Consider the following 22,293-nt stretch of genomic DNA (forward strand, 5'->3'; position numbering starts at 1 on the left):
ACACAGCTGGAACATAACTTTTGTCCTGGTTTCATGTTAAGTCCCATGCACTGATTCACTTTCAATACTGATTTTATATCAATTTCTCTGAGGTTATACTTCACTGTGTTCTTATGGATCCGAAATGAACTTCTTTGTAGGAAAGAATACATTTCCAGAAACACTTTCATATGATAATAACAAACACTAAAGTTTCCTGGAACTATACTTCTTGTGCCCACAGGGTGTATCCCAGATCTCCATAGCAACAAATTTTGGTCTGATTCATCCAGATCATACATTACAAAGTGAATGCCACATTTGGTTCCATACGTTGTTTTATGACATTCAGATGCTTGACTCTACCAATACTGCAACTTGTTTGAACAAAAGCACCACTAGTATACTCTTTGCCTCCATACTGACTTCCACAACAGTACTGACCAGTCTAACTAGAATCTTAAAAACATGAGTAACCTGTAATTGTTGCTCATTTCCTTTGTTGTTCCTGCCAACAATGACTCATTCTGTCCCTGAAAACTACCATTGTTTAACTTTCTGTTGCCTAATGGTTCTCAACAATTGCTGCAGCTTTATCTGAAACAAGCTGTCTGCATCATCACTGTTACTTGCTAAATCGTGTTAAAAGAAATGTTACCAAATACATCTCTGTCAACTTTTATTGTACACAAATGCATTGCAATAACAAGTTGAAATTTTGCCACATATTATATTATGGTCTACTTATGCAATATTTGAAATTTGGCTTGGATATCACATGTCCCTTTTCCGCTACCACACTTGGAAAATCCATATTTTTCAGGTAATTTTTCAAATTTTTGTATTTTTGTGTGCATGTAATTCAGTTTTTACGACTGATATGGGCAAGATGAGTTCTGTGTGTGTTTAGGCCACATTAAGCTTACCACAAAAAAAAATTATACCCTTTTTGAGTGAATTATATTTGGCATAGAGGGCACCTACAATGTGTACCTCTTAACGTATTACAATTTTTAAATCACATTTTGGAATTTATTATTTTCCCTCAGAAATATGTTGTTTGTGTTTTGATTCATAGTGTGTGTTCTCTAAGTGCATATTACTGGGTTGTAAAAGTTTCACTGGACTGTGCGGAATAGTTCCAAAGTTATTAAGACCTGAGATTGGACTATTCAAAAATTGTGATAAATATTTCCAACCAGTTTTCCCTCATCCTTCATTTTTACAAATATTTATGTTTAGAAAGTGACTAGCTTTGGTTAAAGAAATTACATAAATGACTGTGAGAAATATTTCCAACCAGTTTTCCCTCATCCTTCGTTTTTACAACTATTTTTGTTTAGAAATTGACTAGCTTTGATTAAAGAAATTACATAAATGAGTACACAAGTTTACTGAAAGTATTTTAATTGGATTCCTAAAAAGGACACACAGTATTCACTGCCTCCTCTCTCTTTTCAGAAGAGCAGAATCAACTGACAAAAAGCTCTTCACTCCTTTTTTTTCATGATTTTACTTATTGTTCTTTGAAACTGATGCCCAATTTGCATGATTGGTAACTGTTCTGTTCTTAAAGTTGTACTTCCAAAAACATTTAATTTTACTTTCCTTGCCTATGAAATGGAACAGCATAGTGGAAACAGCTTGTGCTTATTTTCAGGCTTTTGACAAGTTGTGTGTGTTACAGAGGATTTGTTCAAGAGAGTGTTTTTTAAAGCAACTAAGCCTTCATACCAGTAGTATTTGACAGTCCCATATGAGTTAGTATTGATTTACTACACCAAACATTTGGAAATGTTGCCTCAGTTTAAACTGACCAGATGTACTAAAACATGGTGTATACACAGATTAGGAAAAAATTCCCCAATTTTTCTTGGTTAAAAATACACCAGTGAAAATAAACTTTTCCATGTTAAGTGACAGTATACTTTTCCTCGGGACTGTCAAACTTATGAATCCTCTGAATGGTTAACGGTTTTATACACTGGCTTCAAACTTCCCGGCACTTTAATGGGGGTGGAGGGGGGGGGGGGGGGGGGGGAGGGAGGGGCATTTGGGAAAGAACTTTGATGTGCAGTAACATGAACACTGCATATTTTCATATTACGAAAGTGTAAATCCGAATTCTACCACCCACAGCAGATTAGTTGCCGAAGCATTGAAATTGAGATTGTGATGCACTTTTGTAAACCAACCACAGCTCGTGTTACATGATCTCACCAGCCAATATCGGAAGAACACAGAAAATTTGATGTAGTCAGAAAATAGCAACATCACTGTTAAGCAGAGCGAACACACGAATAGGAGAAGTTACTGGTTTAAATTAATGCACACAGCTATATCAGAATTTAAGCTTTCACATGTAATACTGGTCTTTTTGGCATGTGTTATACTTTAAGATACAGCACACAAAAGTGCAAATACAATTTTAAATGATGACAATGCCTGTCCTTCTGGCTTTGAAATTCTTCTAAGTAGCTGGTCCTCAAAGTGTTAAGTTTTAAAGGAGAATCAAACACACTGTGATATAACAAATTCATCCAACATTCTCACACGTAACATAATTCACCTTGTGTAAAAGTAAATTTATTTTGAAATTAATACTTTTCAAACCACTATTCACAATATTTTCCGGTACTTTGTTAGAAACAGGTTCGTTTCAGCAGCGGACAAACAGGCATTACTGCAATGACAAAGCAAGCCTGTACGTTCATACGTATAGAGGATTAAGAGATATTACATCATAAAAGAAACTGGACATCAGAGGCTACTCCAAGAGCACCGGAATTTTGTAAACCATACTAAAATGCATAATTCAGCTGAAGATGCACATTCGTGTGTCCAGATTCACAATCAAGTAGAGCCCAACCTTACATTAAGTTTCTCAGTGGGGTTTTCAGTATGTAAATTTTCTTCGAGTACCAATACTATATTATCTCATGTTTGGTTTGTAATTATGGCATAACGCCATACGTGCCAGAAGATGAAAACATGCACTTGAAATTCAGCGAACAGTTGAAACTAATCAATATTGTGGAATGAAACACTTCATTTCAAATAAATTGACTGCCTCAGTAGAAAAGATTAATAAAAGCAAAATTTCTTTAGCACAGCGACAAAAATAATTTCATTGTTCTGCCAAAAATGTGAAAGTAAAATAAAATGAGAAAACAAACTAATAATTTAGTTTAGCCTTCTATAATTATGCGACTGTATTTTATTTCACTTGATACCACCTGGCAAACAAAAAACTGTCTCAGTTTCATTTGATATAAGAGCTTGAAACTAAAAGGAAACAAAAATCACTTAGTGTAAACACAAGTCACATGGAGGCTGCCCCTCTCCCCTGCAACTCAGACTGTTCTGTGCACCCCTTATTCTGACAGCTTGAGTGTGTCACAAAAGTTTTGATGGGTAACATCTGCCTGCTTGTTGCTACTGGCAATACAGCTAAAAAGCCACACTTCCAAGTAGCCAGAATCATGAGAAGGTACTTCTCATATGTGACTCAATCGCGATTGTGCATGCGCCCACTGTCAACAGCACAAATGAACCCACACTAAACAATTGTGATGTCACGATCAATGGAAGCAGCTAGTTGTTATGACGTATTACATAGTCTTCATTCTAAAGCCTTAGACACATTTTGCTGTTGGCAGATGCCTGTGTTTTGTTGTAAATGACGCATTGCCTTTGCAACTTAAGTTTTATTTTTTCTTTCGTTTATATTTTATTGCTGCAGTAGCGACCTACAGTAAAATTCTTTGATAGAGTATCAATTTTTACCAGTCAGAATTACAAAAATTTAACTGAAGACAAAAACAAAGGAAAATTCCCAGAATTTTAACAAATCCCAGTTGTCCTGGGGCATACACATCCTGAAACGGGCAGTTCTGTTTTTGTGATAAGAAAATGAGAGTTGGTAAAAATGTTTTAAAAACAATCCAGAACATACCTTTATTTGTGAAACTGCAGAAATTTTAGATGGTATATGTACCAACCTTCCCGAACATATCTCCAACAGTGTGTATACGACCCGGGACAACCGGGAAAAACACGGGAATTTTTTCATCCGTGAGGAAACCGGGAAAAACCCGGGAATTTCGGAATTCCAGGAATTTTTCATTGTTTTAGCTTTCAGTTAATTTTTTTTTTTAATTTTGGCTGCAGAACAGATTCTCTAGCAAAGAATGTTATTGTATCCTGCTACTGTAGAATGATACTGCAGCAATAAAATATAAACGAGAGGGAAAAAAATAAAACTTTAGTGACAAAGGAAATGTGCAATTTACAACAACAAAAAACCGTGCACGCACAAGCGTTTGCAAATAGCAAAAATATGTCAAAGGCCGTATTGTTGTTGTTGTGGTCTTCAGTCCTGAGACTGGTTTGATGCAGCTCTCCATGCTACTCTATCCTGTGCAAGCTTTTTCATCTCCCAGTACCTACTGCAACCTACATCCTTCTGAATCTGCTTGGTGTATTCATCTCTTGGTCTCCCTCTACGATTTTTACCCTCCACGCTGCCCTCCAATACTAAATTGGTGATCCCTTGATGCCTCAGAACATGTCCTACCAACCGATCCCTTCTTCTGGTCAAGTTGTGCCACAAACTTCTCTTCTCCCCAATCCTATTCAATACTTCCTCATTAGTTATGTGATCTACCCATCTAATCTTCAGCATTCTTCTATAGCACCACATTTCGAAAGCTTCTATTCTCTTCTTGTCCAAACTATTTATCGTCCATGTTTCACTTCCATACATGGCTACACTCCATACGAATACTTTCAGAAATGACTTCCTGACACTTAAATCAATACTGGATGTTAACAAATTTCTCTTCTTCAGGAACGCTTTCCTTGCCATTGCCAGCCTACATTTTATATCCTCTCTACTTCGACCATCATCAGTTATTTTGCTCCCCAAATAGCAAAACTCCTTAACTACCTTAAGTGCCTCATTTCCTAATCTAATTCCCTCAGCATCACCCAACTTAATTAGACTACATTCCATTATCCTTGTTTTGCTTTTGTTGACGTTCATCTTATATCCTCCTTTCAAGACACTGTCCATTCCATTCAACTGCTCTTCCAAGTCCTTTGCTGTCTCTGACAGAATTACAATGTCATCGGTGAACCTCAAAGTTTTTACTTCTCCTCCATGAATTTTAATACCTACTCCGAATTTTTCTTTTGTTTCCTTTACTGCTTGCTCAATATACAGATTGAACAACATCGGGGAGAGGCTACAACCCTGTCTCACTCCTTTCCCAACCACTGCTTCCCTTTCATGTCCCTCGACTCTTATAACTGCCATCTGGTTTCTGTACAAATTGTAAATAGCCTTTCGCTCCCTGTATTTTACCCCTGACACCTTCAGAATTTGAAAGAGAGTATTCCAGTCAACATTGTCAAAAGCTTTCTCTAAGTCTACAAATGCTAGAAACGTAGGTTTGCCTTTCCTTAATCTTTCTTCTAAGATAAGTCGTAAGGTCAGTATTGCCTCACGTGTTCCAGTGTTTCTACGGAATCCAAACTGATCTTCCCCGAGGTTGGCTTCTACTAGTTTTTCCATTCGTCTGTAGAGAATTCGTGTTAGTATTTTGCAGCTGTGACTTATTAAGCTGATAGTTCGGTAATTTTCACATCTGTCAACACCTGCTTTCTTTGGGATTGGAATTATTATATTCTTCTTGAAGTCTGAGGGTATTTCGCCTATTTCATACATCTTGCTCACCAGCTGGTAGAGTTTTGTCAGGACTGGCTCTCCCACGGCCGTCAGTAGTTCCAATGGAATGTTGTCTACTCCGGGGGCCTTGTTTCGACTCAGGTCTTTCAGTGCTCTGTCAAACTCTTCACGCAGTATCGTATCTCCCATTTCATCTTCATCTACATCCTCTTCCATTTCCATAATATTGTCCTCAAGTACATCGCCCTTGTATAGACCCTCTATATACTCCTTCCACCTTTCTGCTTTCCCTTCTTTGCTTAGAACTGGGTTTCCATCCGAGCTCTTGATATTCATACAAGTCGTTCTCTTATCTCCAAAGGTCTCTTTAATTTTCCTGTAGGCAGTATCTATCTTACCCCTAGTGAGACAAGCCTCTACATCCTTACATTTGTCCTCTAGCCATCCCTGCTTAGCCATTTTGCACTTCCTGTCGATCTCATTTTTGAGACGTTTGTATTCCTTTTTGCCTGTTTCACTTACTGCATTTTTATATTTTCTCCTTTCATCAATTAAATTCAATATTTCTTCTGTTACCCAAGGATTTCTACTAGCCCTCGTCTTTTTACCTACTTGATCCTCTGCTGCCTTCACTACTTCATCCCTCAAAGCTACCCATTCTTCTTCTACTGTATTTATTTCCCCCATTCCTGTCAATTGCTCCCTTATGCTCTCCCTGAATCTCTGTACAACCTCTGGTTCTTTTAGTTTATCCAGGTCCCATCTCCTTAAATTCCCACCTTTTTGCAGTTTCTTCAGTTTTAATCTACAGGTCATAACCAATAGATTGTGGTCAGAGTCCACATCTGCCCCTGGAAATGTCTTACAATTTAAAACCTGGTTCCTAAATCTCTGTCTTACCATTATATAATCTATCTGATACCTTTTAGTATCTCCAGGGTTCTTCCATGTATACAACCTTCTTTCATGATTCTTAAACCAAGTGTTAGTTATGATTATGTTGTGCTCTGTGCAAAATTCTACCAGCCGGCTTCCTCTTTCATTTCTGTCCCCCAATCCATATTCACCTACTATGTTTCCTTCTCTCCCTTTTCCTACACTCGAATTCCAGTCACCCATGACTATTAAATTTTCGTCTCCCTTCACAATCTGAATAATTTCTTTTATTTCATCATACATTTCTTCAATTTCTTCGTCATCTGCAGAGCTAGTTGGCATATAAACTTGTACTACTGTAGTAGGTGTGGGCTTCGTATCTATCTTGGCCACAATAATGCGTTCACTATGCTGTTTGTAGTAGCTTACCCGCATTCCTATTTTCCTATTCATTATTAAACCTACTCCTGCATTACCCCTATTTGATTTTGTGTTTATAACCCTGTAGTCACCTGACCAGAACTCTTGTTCCTCCTGCCACCGAACTTCACTAATTCCCACTATATCTAACTTCAACCTATCCATTTCCCTTTTTAAATTTTCTAACCTACCTGCCCGATTAAGGGATCTGACATTCCACGCTCCGATCCGTAGAACGCCAGTTTTCTTTCTCCTGATAACGACATCCTCTTGAGTAGTCCCCGCCCGGAGATCCGAATGGGGGACTATTTTACCTCCGGAATATTTTACCCAAGAGGACGCCATCATCATGTAATCATACAGTAAAGCTGCATGCCCTCGGGAAAAATTACGGCTGTAGTTTCCCCTTGCTTTCAGCCGTTCGCAGTACCAGCACAGCAAGGCCGTTTTGGTTATTGTTACAAGGCCAGATCAGTCAATCATCCAGACTGTTGCCCTTGCAACTACTGAAAAGGCTGCTGCCCCTCTTCAGGGCGCAGACTAATTCTTCGTAACAATAAACTGCTTGCTATGAGCATGACGTCCCAACTGTTCACATTAGGTTCGTTTGACCAATTGCCAGCGGTCTGTTGCGCATGCGCATTTGACTCGCGTATAAGCAGTACCTTCTTCCGCTACTTGAAGTTTGGCTGTCTGATTCACGCTTGCACAGAGTTGTCTGAGTTGTTGTGGGGAGGGGGTTAACCTCCACGTGACGCGTGTTTACATTAAGTGATTTCGCTGCTTCTCTTCGTGTACAGCTCCAAAGTCAAATGAAAACAAAACGGATTCCTGTGGCGGGGAGCTATCAAGTGAATTAAAATACATTCACATAATTATGGAGGGCAAAAATATATTATTAATTTCAGATTTTATTTTATTTCCAAGTTAGTAGCAGTCAAGCATTAATCGCCTTGCAGAACAGATAAGTTTTTTTTGCAAGTTTGCTAAAGAAATTTGTCTTTATTAATCTTTCCGCTGAGGCAATAATTTTATTTGAAACGAAGTGTTTCATTCTACAGTATTGGCTAGTTCCAACTTTCCGCTGAAGTTCAAGTGCACGTTATCATCTTCTGCCATATATGGCATTATGCCATAATAAAGAACCAAAAATGAGATCGTAGAGTACTGGTACTCCAAGAAAATTTACATCCCAAAAACCACACTGAAAAGCTTAATATCAGATGGGACTACTTCATTGTGAATCTGGAAAAAGCCAATTCGCACTTCAAGCCGAATTATGCGTTTTAGTATGGTTTACGAAATTCCTATGCTCTTTGGAGTATCCTCTGATGCCCTGTTTCTTTTATGGTGTAATGTAAGCTCTTTTAGTGCTTTAAACACACGAACATACGGGCTTCCTACACCACTGCAGTTGCACACGCACAATAATGCCTGTTTTCTGGCGCTCTCTGGAAACTGGTAAATCGAACCTATTACTAACAGTCTTCGGATAGTATTGCGAACGGTGGTTAGAAAAGCGTTACTTTCAAAGTAAATTTCTTTTTACGCAAGATGAATTATGTTACGTGTGAGAAAATGGGATGGATATCTAAATCACAGAGCGTTCGAGACTGAACAGTTTGAGGACCAGCCACTTACAAGAATTTCAAGCCGAGACATTTATCTCATAATATTAAATTTACTGGCACATCTGTGTGCTGTATCTTAAAGTATAACACACGCAAAAAAGATCAAAATTACATGTGAAAGCTAAGCTTCTGTTGTAGCGTGTTAAACTTAGAGACTAATATTATATGTGAAAGCTTAGCTTTTATTGTAGATATACGGTACTGTGTACATTAATGTAAACCGTTAACTTTTCCTCTTGCGTGTTCGCGCTATTTAACCAGTGATCTTGCTATTGGCTGACTATAACACGTGTCCTATGCTCTGAATAGCTGCTGTCATCGGCTGAAGAGATCTCGTGGCTTGAGATATGACTCGCTTACAAAAGGGCATCGCAAGCTCGGTTTCAACGCTCCGCAAACTGACGCGCTGTGTTTGGTGCAATTCGAATTTATACTTTCGTAATACGAAAATATGCAACGTATATGTTGCTGCAAATCAAAGGTCTTTCCAACACTTCTCTCCATTTATTTATATTTTTTTTTAAATTAAAAGTCTCTCCAAAACTTCTCTGCCCGTTCTTTTTTTTCCGGGAAGTTCTACGCGATTGTATAAAACGTTAACCATTCAAAGAATTGATAAGTTTTACAGTTTCGAGGGAAAATCTACTGTCACTTGGCACAGAAAACGTGTATTTTCGCCCGGGAAAAAGCGTATTTTTTAAACGGGATATCCGGGAATTTTTTTTTGCTTGTCCCCGTATACACCCTGTCCAAACAGTGTAGTGGAGACGCACAATTAGTATCCTATGAGGCCAAGAAGAGGTTTACCCACTTTAAAGACAATTTTACCAGACAACAGTTGATGACTTACCTTGGATCGGCTAAAACACAGTGTTTTTGAACTGCAATAGAAAGTTACTAGTGAAACATATCAGGGTAAAACATTTGTTCTGCAAAATGTAAATTAATTGGCTGGTCTCTTTACATACCTGTTACAAATTTCTTTGCAGGTAAATTATTTATGGCATTAAATTTACTTAAAATTATTTTGTTGCTCAAACAGTTTATATTTCTCCATTCACAGAGAGAGAGTTCTTTGAGGACTGATGCATAAAAATTTAATGGATTCCTTCTGCATACAAATCCACTCCCTCACACTGGGGCAGCAGCACCAGAACATGATGCGAGTGGCGACTGGGTGGGGGTAAGGAGGAGGCTGGGGCAGGGATAGTAGAGTAGGGGTGACGGACTGAAGTGGACAGTCAATAGGTGGAGGGGAGGGGGGGGGGGGGGCGAGGTAAGGGAGAGAAGTAGAGAGACTGGGTGCGATGGTGGAATGAGTGCTGTGTGGTGCTGGAACGGGAACAGGGAAGGGGCTGGATGACTGAGGACAGTGACTAACGAAGGATGAGGCCAGGAGGGTTATGGGAACAGAGGATATATTGCAGGGAAAGTTCCCAGCTCCGCAATTCAGGAAAGCTGGTGCTGGTGGGAAGGATCCATATGGTATAGGCTGTGAAGCAGTCATTGAAACGAAGGATGTCATGTTTGGCAGCGAGCTCAGCACTAGGGTGGGCCACTTGTTTCTTGGCCAAAGTTTGTCGGTGGCGATTCATGCACACGGACAGCTTGTTAGTTGTCTTGTTCACGTAGAATTCTGCAGTGGTTGCAGCTTAGCTTGTAGATCACATGACTAGTTTCACAGGTAGCCCTGCCTTTGATGGGATATAGGTGATGTTCATAACCAGATGGGGGAGGGTGTATGGGACAGATCTTGCATTTAGGCGTATTACAGGGGTATGAGCCATGAGGTAAGGGGGTTGGGAGCAGGGGTTATGTAGGGATGGACGAGTATATTGTGTCGGTTCGGTGGATGGCGGAATACCACTGTGGGAAGGATAGTGGGCAGGACATTTGTCATTTCAGGGCACGACGAGAGGTAGTCGAAACCCTGGTGGAGAATGTAATTCAGTTTGTCCAGTCCTGGGTGGTAATTAGATCTGAGGGGAATGCTCTTTTGTGCCCAGATGGTGGGACTTTGGGAGGTGGTGGGAGACTAGAAAGACCAGGCATGGGAGGTTTGTTTTATATAAGGCTGGGAGGTTAATTACGGTCAGTGAAGGCTTCAGTGAGAGCCCTCAGTATATTTTGAGAGGGACTGCTCGTCACTCCAGATGTGACGACCACAGGTGGCTAGGCTGTGTGGAAAGGACTTCTCGGTATGGAACAGGTGACAGCGGTCAAAGTGGAGGTATTGCTGGTGGCTAATGGGTTTGATATGGATGGAGTGCAGATGTAGCCATCTCTGAGGTGGAGATCAATATCTAGGAAGGTGTCTTTTTGGGTTGAGTAGGGCCAGATGAAGCAAATGGGGGAGAAGTTTTTGAGCTTCTGGAGGAATGTGGATAGTGTGTCCTCACAATCGATCCAGATCGCAAACAAGTCACCAGTGAATCTGAACCATGTGAGGGGTTTAGGATTTTGGGGGTGTTTAGGAAGGATCCTCCAGATGGCCCTCGAATAGGTTGGCATAGGATGGTGCCATGCGGTTGCCCATAGCTGTACACCGGATTTGTATGTAGGTAATGCCTTCAGAAGAGAAGTAATTGTGGGTGAGTATGTAGTTGGTCATGGCAGCTAGGAAGGGGGTGGTTGGTTAGGAATCCATTGGATGTTGGGAATGGTAGTGTTCAATAGTGATAAGGCCACGGGCATTAGTGTAAAAGGGAGGTGGCAACAATATGATTATATGATAGCGGAACAAACACTGGTAGCAGTTACTTCTGTAAAATATCTGGGAGTATGCGTACGGAACGATTTGAAGTGGAATGATCATATAAAACTAATTGTTGGTAAGGCGGGTACCAGGTTGAGATTCATTGGGAGAGTGCTTAGAAAATGTAGTCCATCAACAAAGGAGGTGGCTTACAAAACACTCGTTCGACCTATACTTGAGTATTGCTCATCAGTGTGGGGATCCGTACCAGGTCGGGTTGACGGAGGAGATAGAGAAGATCCAAAGAAGAGCGGCGCGTTTCGTCACTGGGTTATTTGGTAACCGTGATAGCGTTACGGAGATGTTTAATAAACTCAAGTGGCAGACTCTGCAAGACAGGCGCTCTGCATCGCGGTGTAGCTTGCTCGCCAGGTTTCGAGAGGGTGCGTTTCTGTATGACGTATCGGATATATTGCTTCCCCCTACTTATACTTCCCGAGGAGATCACGAATGTAAAATTAGAGAGATTAGAGCGCGCACGGAGGCTTTCAGACAGTCGTTCTTCCCGCGAACCATACGCGACTGGAACAGGAAAGGGAGGTAATGACAGTGGCACGTAAAGTGCCCTCCGCCACACACCGTTGGGTGGCTTGCGGAGTATCAATGTAGATGTAGATGTAGAACAATAGCAACGAGCAGGGCACTGTGTGGTAAAGGGACAGGAACTGTGGAGAGTCGGTGGAGGAAATGGTTGGTGTCTTTCACATAGGAGGGTAGGTTCCAGGTAATAGGTTGAAGGTGTTGGTCTACGAGAGCAGAGATTCTCTCACTGGGGCACAGTAACCAGCCACAATGGGCTGTCCTGGGTGGTTGGGTTTATGGACTTTAGGAACCATGTAGAAGGTAGGAGTGTGGGGCGTGTTAGGGATGACCAGAGAGATGGACTGTGGGGAGAGGTTCTGGGATGGGTGTAAGGATATGAAGAGTGACTGGGGATCCTGCTGCATTTCTGGAATGGGGTCATTGCAACAAGATTTGTAGGTGGAAGTGTCCGACGGCTGGCAGAGTCCTTCTGCCAAGTAACCCTTGCGGTTCAAAATAACAGTGGTGGAGCCTTCATCAGCAGGTAGGATTATAATGTCGGGGTCAGTTTTTAGATGGTGGACTGCGGTTCTTTCTGCCGGTGTAAGATTAGTTTTCATGTTGAGGGATTTAGGGAATGATGGTGAGGCAACGTTCAAGGTTGTTCATTCCATCCAGGATTTTACATTTATCTTATACAACTCCGAGACAATGTATATTATGTAACTATACCTGTCAATATTCAATTCATTTCTCACCTACATCTCTATACATTTTACATCGTAAAAGGTGTATCAACTCCATCAATGAAATGATATTATCTAGACAGAAGTAATAAAAGGAAAGCAGCCAAAAAATAAGAACTGCTTCAAGCAGTTATTCAATCATAAAGCAAAATTTACTCTCAATGTGTTCTTTTTTCAAATGATGTTGACAGTCTTCTACATATAAAATTCAGTGAGCAATGAGTTATGTTCATTCAGTGCATTTAGTGGCAGTGTGTAGAAAGTGATTTTTCCAAAATCTAATATTCTCCCTTCTCTCAGTTTATAGCCATCAAGGTACATAATTAAGATGTTTGTTTAGCACAGGAGTAGTGAGCAAAAATGCAAATAAAACCATTAACTTATTTTTATTCTACAATAAGTTTGTCATTTGACTATTTGAAGGATGACATGAGTAATTTGAAGTATAAAAAGCACCCACCATTCTTACAAACATGAACCGGTTTAAAAAACACATTGAAAATATTACGACTACATTTCCTAAAAGGAAACGTCAAATGGAAGGTTATTAAACTCTCATTTAATTTCATTCAGTACATTAATAAAACAGTTTATTGAACATTCGGCATCATATTATGTGTACAAGCTTATGTAAGCTACTGCTATCTACAAAACCAAACTTTGAAACAACATTAATACACTTGATTTGCTTGCTGTCATGCAACAAAGCAATGAACAGAAATGTAAAATACACCATGAAAATAACTGCATGTACAAAGTGAACACACATATAAATTAATGAGTACTTATAAAGATATAAAACAAATGAAAATACAGGCAGACAAATAGGGATTAATTTTTTTTGTTTCATCGGTGGAATGGGGTACTTTTTCAAACTTCCTCTGCTATTTTTTAAATAGCTTTTTAACGTTATTTATGTTAAAATACTTATTTACAACACAAAAGAATAAAACTTCAAATATTATAAATATTATTGACACACTGGAGAATATTTCCAAAAATTATGTACCAGAAATGAACAAGCTTCTTAATTTTATTTTGCACTTATACTTTACTGAGCCTACCATTATCTTAAAAATTTTTGGTTTATTGTAGCTATAAACTGGTTGATACTACGTAAGTATTATAAAACAATGAAAAGGAACCGTTATCTACAATTTATATGTATTTAAAAATGAACAACCATGCACAGAAAAAGTGTACATACACTGTCTCTATCAAACGAGATCACTCTGTCTTCACTTGAACACAATCATGTGGCAGTGCCTAGCTATTAAAATGGGCATAAAATGGCAGTGATTTTTAACAATGCATTATCAGGGCATCTTATTTTATCTGATCACTTATCAATAAATTAGCTCACTGCAATTTGTCAAAGAAAAGCAATTTCTCTTAAATATATATATAATATATACATATATATTTATCACTCCATTCACAGACTCACCAATGTCTCATTTTGTTTGGTCATCTTATATTAACAACCACAGTTTGTTAAAAAATAACTTCCATGTTCATCACAGGCACACAGACATTAAATTTAAAACTTTCAAAATTACGTTATTGTACATAAAAATGAAATATAACAATATCACATTATAACATATCAAACACTTAGGAATGGGAAATAAATTGACATATATTACAACTATATTCTACATACCCTCCAGGGCACAGTTCCGTCTTTACCACTGAAAAAAATCTTTTGCCCTGCTAACATTTCTATCTACTATACAACTTATCAAATCTAAAACCAAACAAGCATCCTTTTAAATTAAAGAATTTTCACTTTAAAAGTCAGTGCCCTTATACACAACAGAACAAAAACTTAACATTATTTGTTATGAAGTCCATCATCTTACAGAATTAGGTCTTCATTCTTTAAATGTTTAATAAATAATGATGTGGCAGTCAATAAAATGTGTGGAAGCACACAGTCAACTTTTAACCAGAGCAGTAAAAATACTGCTGAACACTGACGTATTATATAACATAATTAGTTGCTCCACCCAGATTATTTGGATAAAGTAATTATAAACACTGAGTCAATAACAAATACTGTGATCACAAAATTCTTAAAACTGGCTTAACAAAATTAAAAGGCAGTTAACAGAACCAACAGTTATGCAGAATATTACATGCTCTGGTACTCAAGTTTTGAGCAAGAAATATGAGGATTACTTGCTTGTACAGGACAAAGAATACATTCGACGTATAAATCACTATACAACAAATAGTTTAGAGTGGCAGTACACAGTTGGCAGTGACTTGGCTGACTGGCACAAAACAACGATAACCCGCTTCACGTAAGATGGTGTGATGAACCTGTAACAACAACCACAAACAATGCACTATCAAGATACATTCTAAATACCTTCAGATATTTCCAGAATGAGATTTTCACTCCGCAGCAGAGTGTGCGCTGATATGAAACTTCCTGGCTGATTAAAACTGTGTGCCGGACCGAGACTCGAAGGTCCCGAGTTTCAGTCTCGGTCTGGCACACAGTTTTCAGCTGCCAGGAAGTTACCTTCAGATATCTTCAGAAATTGTGACATTACACTTATTTTAAAAGTAGAATAGTTGACATAACAGTAAAAACAAGACTACTTTTTTTACAGTAGCATGAAAGTCAGATCTTCATTAGCATTCTTAAATTCTCTTTTATCTTTTGTCAATGCAGTTATATTAAACAGAAGAAAACACTGAATAATGGTCAGACAGAGGTAACTAGGACTAACAAAATGCTATGCCGAAAACCTTTAACTACAACAACAACAAATAAATAAATAAATAAATAAAAACTGTCTCAGACAGTTCCAACTCCCGGCTGAATCCTTTAGGTTTGATGATTAATCTCACGTTTGATGATGCAGTGTCTGTTACTTGACTCCTTGGTTCACCCCAACTCAGTCATGCTGGGCTCATCCGAAACCTACTATCCTCCTCATGATCCATAAAGTGGATTGTTGTTCTCTCTCTCTCTCTCTCTCTCTCTCTCTCTCTCTCTCTTTTTCCTCTCTCCTCTCTCTCCCAACCACTTCTTTGAACAAAAGGCAACACTGAATCTAATCTCTCCCAGTTTACACCTCTCTTCAGCTGTGACCCTCCCACATTTCCACCTAAACAAACTCCTGGCTGCCTTCCACAAATATCTTACCCTTATCTGGCCTCACCCTCCTTCCCTAGGTCCTTTCCCAGGAACTCAAAGTTTTCCATGGAGGATAGAACAGTCATCCATAACCTTAAGTCAATTTCTTCTTTGATCTTGTTTATTGCAAATAAATGCTCCAACAAGTGTCATGATGAACCACAGTGATAACCTAATAGAAGGTAACAGCCAGCTGTCTGTGTCTTCCAGTTACAAGTCCCGTCATCGTAAAAAAACATCTGTAGCTGCCCCTCGTGCAAACGGCCTACCAACTGACAGTGCCATTTGGGAGTTGTCACGCTAACCTTCAAGTAAACAGGCTTTACTTTGGTCCTTTAGTTAGAAATAATAAACTGACAAGGAGAGGTCCCCAGTGGTGGGATAGACTTTTTGAAATCAGCTGTATGATGATACAGGGTAAGGTCCCAGGAACCATGCTCTGCAGCCATTTACACTGATGTGAGCAAATGACAATAAATAAATAAATAATATAAAAAATGGAATTTTGCATGGTGTTCTACAGCTGTGAAAGAGTAACGTGCAACAGATTGGTTGCACAGTGTAATGATTAAGGCTTTGGCCTCCATGCAAAACACTGTCAGTTCAAATGCCTTTAGTTTCTTCAACAATTATTACTGTTTACTTGAATAAAATGGAAGACTGACTGACAAATTATCTGTTTCATTTCCTTTTACTGTTAAGGCTTTCCACTTTAAACTTTCTTACTTTGATTCAAGTACACCAACACTTAAGAACACAAATAAAATAAAAATATTAAAAAGAACTGGGAATTGGTTTATTTTAAAATATGTGAACGAAAATCACAAGGAAATCTCATTAGGTGCTCTCTAAATTTTTGTCTTTAAATCTTTATCGAAATTTGACTTTGGTCATTTTTTTATTCAATCAGTTGGGTTAAATGTAACTTTAAATTTCTATTGCTTTAACACATCATTTTAATCACCTTATTTATTTGTTCAATTGCTCTCATTTTGTTCCTAACTTTTTTTTTAACTGGAATCTTTGTTCAAGTGATTTTAATTATTTTTATGTATTAAGGTCAATTCAATTTCTACTGTTTTATCATCCTATACTTTTGTCCATGTTATTGCATTCATTGTTTTCATTCGTCGTTTCGCTTGAATTTTGTTATATTTGTAATACCCTTCTTTCGTTTAAATCTTGATCCAAGCTCCTTTATCGATAGTGCAATAACAGTTCATTTTTAATGTTTCATTTGAAGATTACAATCCAAAATACTTACTGTAAGGAAAAACACAGGTTTGACAACACTGCACAGTCAATATAAACAGGTTATTTCACCTTTTGTTTTTTCACCAATGCATCCACAGTTTCAAATGTTTAAATATTATGAAAGATAAATAAAAAATTAAATTCAAATGAACAAAGATTCACGTGGAAAAAGAATGATAAGGAAACGAAAACAATGGAAAAAGTTAAAATGGTGAGTAAAATGATGTGACATAGGAAAAGTAATGAAAAAATTACATTTAACCCCATTAACTGAATAAAAATAAAGACCACGGTCATTTTTATGAAGGTTTAAAAATAGAAATTTGGATAGCACCTCATTAGTTTTGAACAGACAACCTTTTGCATGGGAGACCTATACCTAACGATTACGCTGTTCAATCGATATACTTAATATTTATTACTAGCACAGTTGCAGAACATCATGCAAAATGGCCAATTTTGTTTTTTCCTTTTTGGTCAAGTACTCGCAAACGTTAGCCCACCAGTGTGAATGGCTACAGGGTGTGATACCAGACACCTTAAAATACATCATCTTGTAGAAGATTTCAGAAAGTCGATCCCACTGCTGGGGATCTCTCCTTTTCAACATTGAAATTTTAGCCACTAGCATCAGATTTTGCTTAACCTTTACACATAAAAGTAATAAAGATTTTAAAAATATGAAAACGACAACCAGAATTAAAGACTCAGCACACTCACAGTTTGTTATTAACAACTGACTGGAACTAAGACACAAAAAACAGCATTGACTCAATGGTTGCAGCAACTGGAGGACAATTCTGAGACAACAAAGTCTGCAAAGATGTTCAACTCACATGTGGGAGAGTAACTGGAAAGCAAATGCTTTGCTAGTCCACAAGCAAAAGCATAAAATACGTTGTTTATAATTTATGCACTATCAAAGGATTGGATAAGATCAAACATACCAAATTTATAAATATTAGTTCATCTGTTAATTCTGGCTTAGAAGATCTAAAACAAAAATGTTTTAGCATATAGAATATGAATATTACATTCAGCACTGGTACAGTCAGGTATTCAACAAGAATAATAGATGATAAACAAAAAGAAATAATTGCCACATGGAATTGGGTATATGTGGTTTAGCAGGACTAGAAGCACAGAAAGAAGGAACAGGCAGGTTCATGTGCTTACCAAACAGTACAAATACTGAGTAACACAATGGTACAAGAGATATACATCATCTTACTTTCTCGAATTACAATTCTTAAAAATTTAGTGAGAAACTGAGGGGCCTACCTGGGTCAATTGACGAATCGGGGCCAGCTCCATCGTGGGAGCCTCCGTATCGCTCCCAGGATTGATGACCGCGATACCTGGAGCTGTGTCTGTGATGCGGATGGTAGGGTGGAGGTAAGGAGGTATTAACAAGGTGTGGTGGTGGGATGGAGAAATCTGGGGTTATGCCTGCTGACATATGGTGTCCTTTAGTCCCGTGCCACTCCCAATCTTTCCCTTTGGGTCTGAATTTCCCTTTGTGGTGGTGACTGTGGTGCCCTGCTGGAGGAGCATTATGTTGCCAGTGATTGCTGGAAGTCCAGTTCTCTCTGTGAAAGAATTTTTTCTTGAAATGGTGGTCTGCTCTAGACTTGTGATCACCATGTTCCGAGCGATGGTACCTGATTGGGACAGAAGGTGGCAGAGCTGGAGGTGGGCTGCAGGATTCGCCATTAGTTAGAGGAACACTCGTTACGGACACTGGACTGTAAGGACCGTCTAGGGGGGCAGGACTGAAGGAAGGTCCCGTAGATACAGGCGGAGGTTCATCAGCAGAAGATGGTGACGGTGTCCGTGGAGGACCGGCTGTGTCCTCTACAAGAGGTGGTTCCAATACAGGTGGAGAATCCCTCCCAGCTCGATCCGGTGAAGGTTTTGAGGTCGGCGTTTTAAACAGCCGTGGCATCTTTGGACCTGGACTTGATCCTCCAACTTCGAGAGAGCGCTTTTTTGTCGAAGTGTTGGGAAGAGTCGAAGGTAACTGAGGAGGATCGCCATGTCCGATTCCACTGTCTGGACTGGTGTTACAGCTGGCGGCTACATCTCCGGCACGTGGTGAAGATCCTTCTGTACTTCGGCGGCGTTTGTCTAATTCTGTCGAGGCAAAAGACATCAATCTGTCGAAACCGCTGCTTATTTTGTCCTGCCATTTGTCCACTTTCCTACCATCAGCCTCCTCTTCGTCCATTTCTGGGAGAAAACAAGATTTGAAAACATACAGAATTAATTGTACAGAACGAAATGCTAATTTAATTAACAATTTGACAAATGATTTTTCGAAACATGCTACCGTCACCACCCAGTTTATATCAATATACGTGCAAATTCTTAACGTATATGGCAATACATAAAAATGACTAGAAAAAAGAAACCCAGAAGCTGATGGTGCTGAAGATGTTTGCTATATTATAAATAGTGTATGGTTTAAAGCCTCCTTACTTACCTAAACCATTAGTTTGCCCCATTCCTAAAAAGCGATCGAGCCTACTAGTGACTAGCTACATTTGTGCACACCAGACTGACGTGACAAGACAGTGCCTACGAATGCAAAAGCAGTATTACAAATCACACACAAATAGCATGAACACTAAAAAGCAAAGGTTTCCTTTCCCTTAGTGCACCAGTATCTTAACATACCCAAACCGATGTGCCACGATACGTGCACCTTTGATATTCGTACTTTGATATTCGAATCACAACTGGAAACCAGTTTGAGCAACATATTACACTGCAAAGAATAGTCCTCATGAATCAGATATTTCTCAGTATCCTTTAGGCTGTTTACTGGTAGCTCTGCCTGAATTAGAGTACTGAGAATGTCAATTAAGCCTTGTGGCATTCTCCAAACATAAACAAAACTTAGAGGAACATACAAAACATTAAGAACCTACTGAAGTTCCAGGCAGACACTGCAATATCGCCTTAAGTTCTTGTAAGTCACGATTCCTTAACCAAGTTGGTTAAACCAAACTAATTTCATAGTACCAAGAGAAACGAACAACTTACGATTACTTCAGGGGGGAAAAAACACACACACACACACACACACACACACACACCCACACACACACACACACACACACACACAGAGAGAGAGAGAGAGAGCTCAGAGAGAGAGAGAGAGAGAGAGAGAGAGAGAGAGAGAGAGAGAGAGAGAGAGAGAGAGAGAGGGGGGGGGGGGGGGGCAACAAATGTAGGTGCACATAGTATGATCCACGCCATTTTCTTCCGTTTTGAATAATGTTGTGTCCTTGAGATATTAAGCAACAAATTTACTTCACACTAGTATTAGGTACAGATGGGGATAGATATGAAAAGAGAGGGAAATGTAGGGAGGGGGAGGAGGTAAAAAAAAGAAACAGCCTAGTATAAACATGTGCTGCAGTCTGAAAGCATTCTTGTGATCCATTAATGGAAGCACAGTGTTGCCATATAATTAACAGTGGTAAGTTAACGCAAAGGAAAATATGCATAACACAAAACTTGCAAGATCTGCTAACAAATGCTAGTAGCACTCGCAAACAATAATTATTACTAAATGAGCAAAGCATCCTTAAGTGAAGCATAAATCTATGTTGATGTGAAAATCACTGAAATCAGCACCAGCTAGGAAACATCCAAAGTAGGCTACTTAAATGGCATTAGTTTAAAAACTGGGCAATAAATGAATGGAAGAATAAAAATTTGAAAAGGAACTGAAAAGTAACGCTATGGTGTTATGATGTTCAGGCAGAAGACTGGATATACAAACAACAGATGCAGAAGAAGAATAACATGCTACAAACAGTGTAATCCTCATTTTCTACTTCCATTTGCATTAAGAGTGAAGTACTAATGACAGCATGACAACAACAAAAGTTTGAGTGCCTGTTTTATGCATGAAGTGTAGTTCGGTGCAGGTAACAGCTAACTAGGTGCTGCAGATGTGCGCCACTTAATCTCCCAGCAGTTTCGAGATTCTAACGAAAGTCTTAATTAACTGTTGGTGCATACTAAATAGGTAACAATGTTATTTCAACAGTGTAAAAAATTATTTTTTCAGAGGAAAGAATATCTCTCATATGCAGGCTCCAATATTCCAGAAAACAAAGTAAAGACAGAATAGAAGTAAAGGTCATGGCAGGAGGAGGAAAGATTGGGGTTTCACAAAAACGTCATTAGAGATGTGCACATTCAGATTAAGGATATTGACACACACACACACACACACACACACACACACACACACACACACACACACATGGGGGAGAGCGGAAGAGGGGGGTGGAGGGGGAGGGTGGAGAGAGAGAGAGAGAGAGAGAGAGAGAGAGAGAGAGAGAGAGAGAGTGGTGTTGAGGGGGGAGGGAGAGAGGGGGGTCACTGAGGGATGGCGGGGAGAGAGAGAGAGAGGGGAGGGAGGGGAAGCAAGAAAGGAGGAGGTACTGGTCTTTTGACACATGACTCAAAGACTGCAGGACAAGACAAATAGAGTACAGTGAGTATATTTGCGCTAAAATGGATTGTCCATATTATCTGCATAGTGAAGCAGCTGTCTAAGTTACTCATGCTGTGATGTGCAGCTTGTAGGGCAACTGGACGGTCAAGTCTGTAATTTGCCACAGCTTGGTTGTCGTCATTTGTGTGAGTAGACAGATGGTTACTTGTCATGCCTAAAAAAAATGCTGTACAGTAATTGGAACATAGTTGATATGTAACACTTCTGCTTCCACGCGTGGCCCTGCTTTTTCTCGGGTAAATAATTACTAATAAGTGACGGATGTGTGGGACAAGTCTTGCACCTGGATCTGCCACAAGTGAATGAGTTGTGAGGTGCAGGATTGGGAGCAGGATCAGTGGACGATATTCTGCAGGTTAGGTGAACAGCCGAACACAACTTTGGTTGATGAGGGTAGCATTCTGGGTAGGATACCCGTGATCTTAGGGCGTGAGGAGAGGTAGTCAAGGATGTGTCTGAGATTTACAAGGCAAGTGCGATATTAGGTGATCAGAGGAGTGCCAGTTACCAGGTTTACTGGGTTTAGAGTAGGCGACGGCATTGTAGATCTGTTTAGGGACGAGCTCAGTAGGATACTGTCTGCCAATAAAGGCTCTAGTAAGATTATCGGCATATTCTGGCAACTCCCACTTTCCACTGCAGATGTGGCATCGACAGGTGACGAGGTTGTACGAAAGAGACTTTTTGACTGAGAACGCGTCACAGTGGAGGTGCTGTCAGTAGTTGGTACACTCAA

At 39.4% G+C, this 22,293-nt stretch overlaps 1 protein-coding gene across 3 annotated transcripts in view; it reads right to left on the bottom strand.

Moving 5' to 3' along the window:
- Positions 1 to 12,988: 12,988 nt before the first annotated feature.
- The window catches only part of LOC124614067 (histone-lysine N-methyltransferase, H3 lysine-79 specific), a 205,570-nt gene continuing 196,265 nt past the window's right edge, over positions 12,989 to 22,293 (bottom strand). For 2 of the 3 annotated variants that reach the window (XM_047142901.1, XM_047142903.1), the window contains 2 exons: positions 18,305 to 19,252; positions 12,989 to 14,943 (listed from right to left, as the gene is read on the bottom strand). In XM_047142901.1, coding sequence (XP_046998857.1) covers positions 14,921 to 14,943; positions 18,305 to 19,252 — 971 coding nt within the window. In that variant the 3' untranslated portion in view covers positions 12,989 to 14,920. Of the gene's footprint in view, positions 14,944 to 18,304; positions 19,253 to 19,505; positions 19,601 to 22,293 lie in introns of those variants that run through there. The other variant, XR_006979690.1, reaches the window with a different exon arrangement.

This window comes from Schistocerca americana, chromosome 4 (genome assembly GCF_021461395.2).
Source record: "Schistocerca americana isolate TAMUIC-IGC-003095 chromosome 4, iqSchAmer2.1, whole genome shotgun sequence".
NCBI lineage: Eukaryota > Metazoa > Arthropoda > Insecta > Orthoptera > Acrididae > Schistocerca > Schistocerca americana.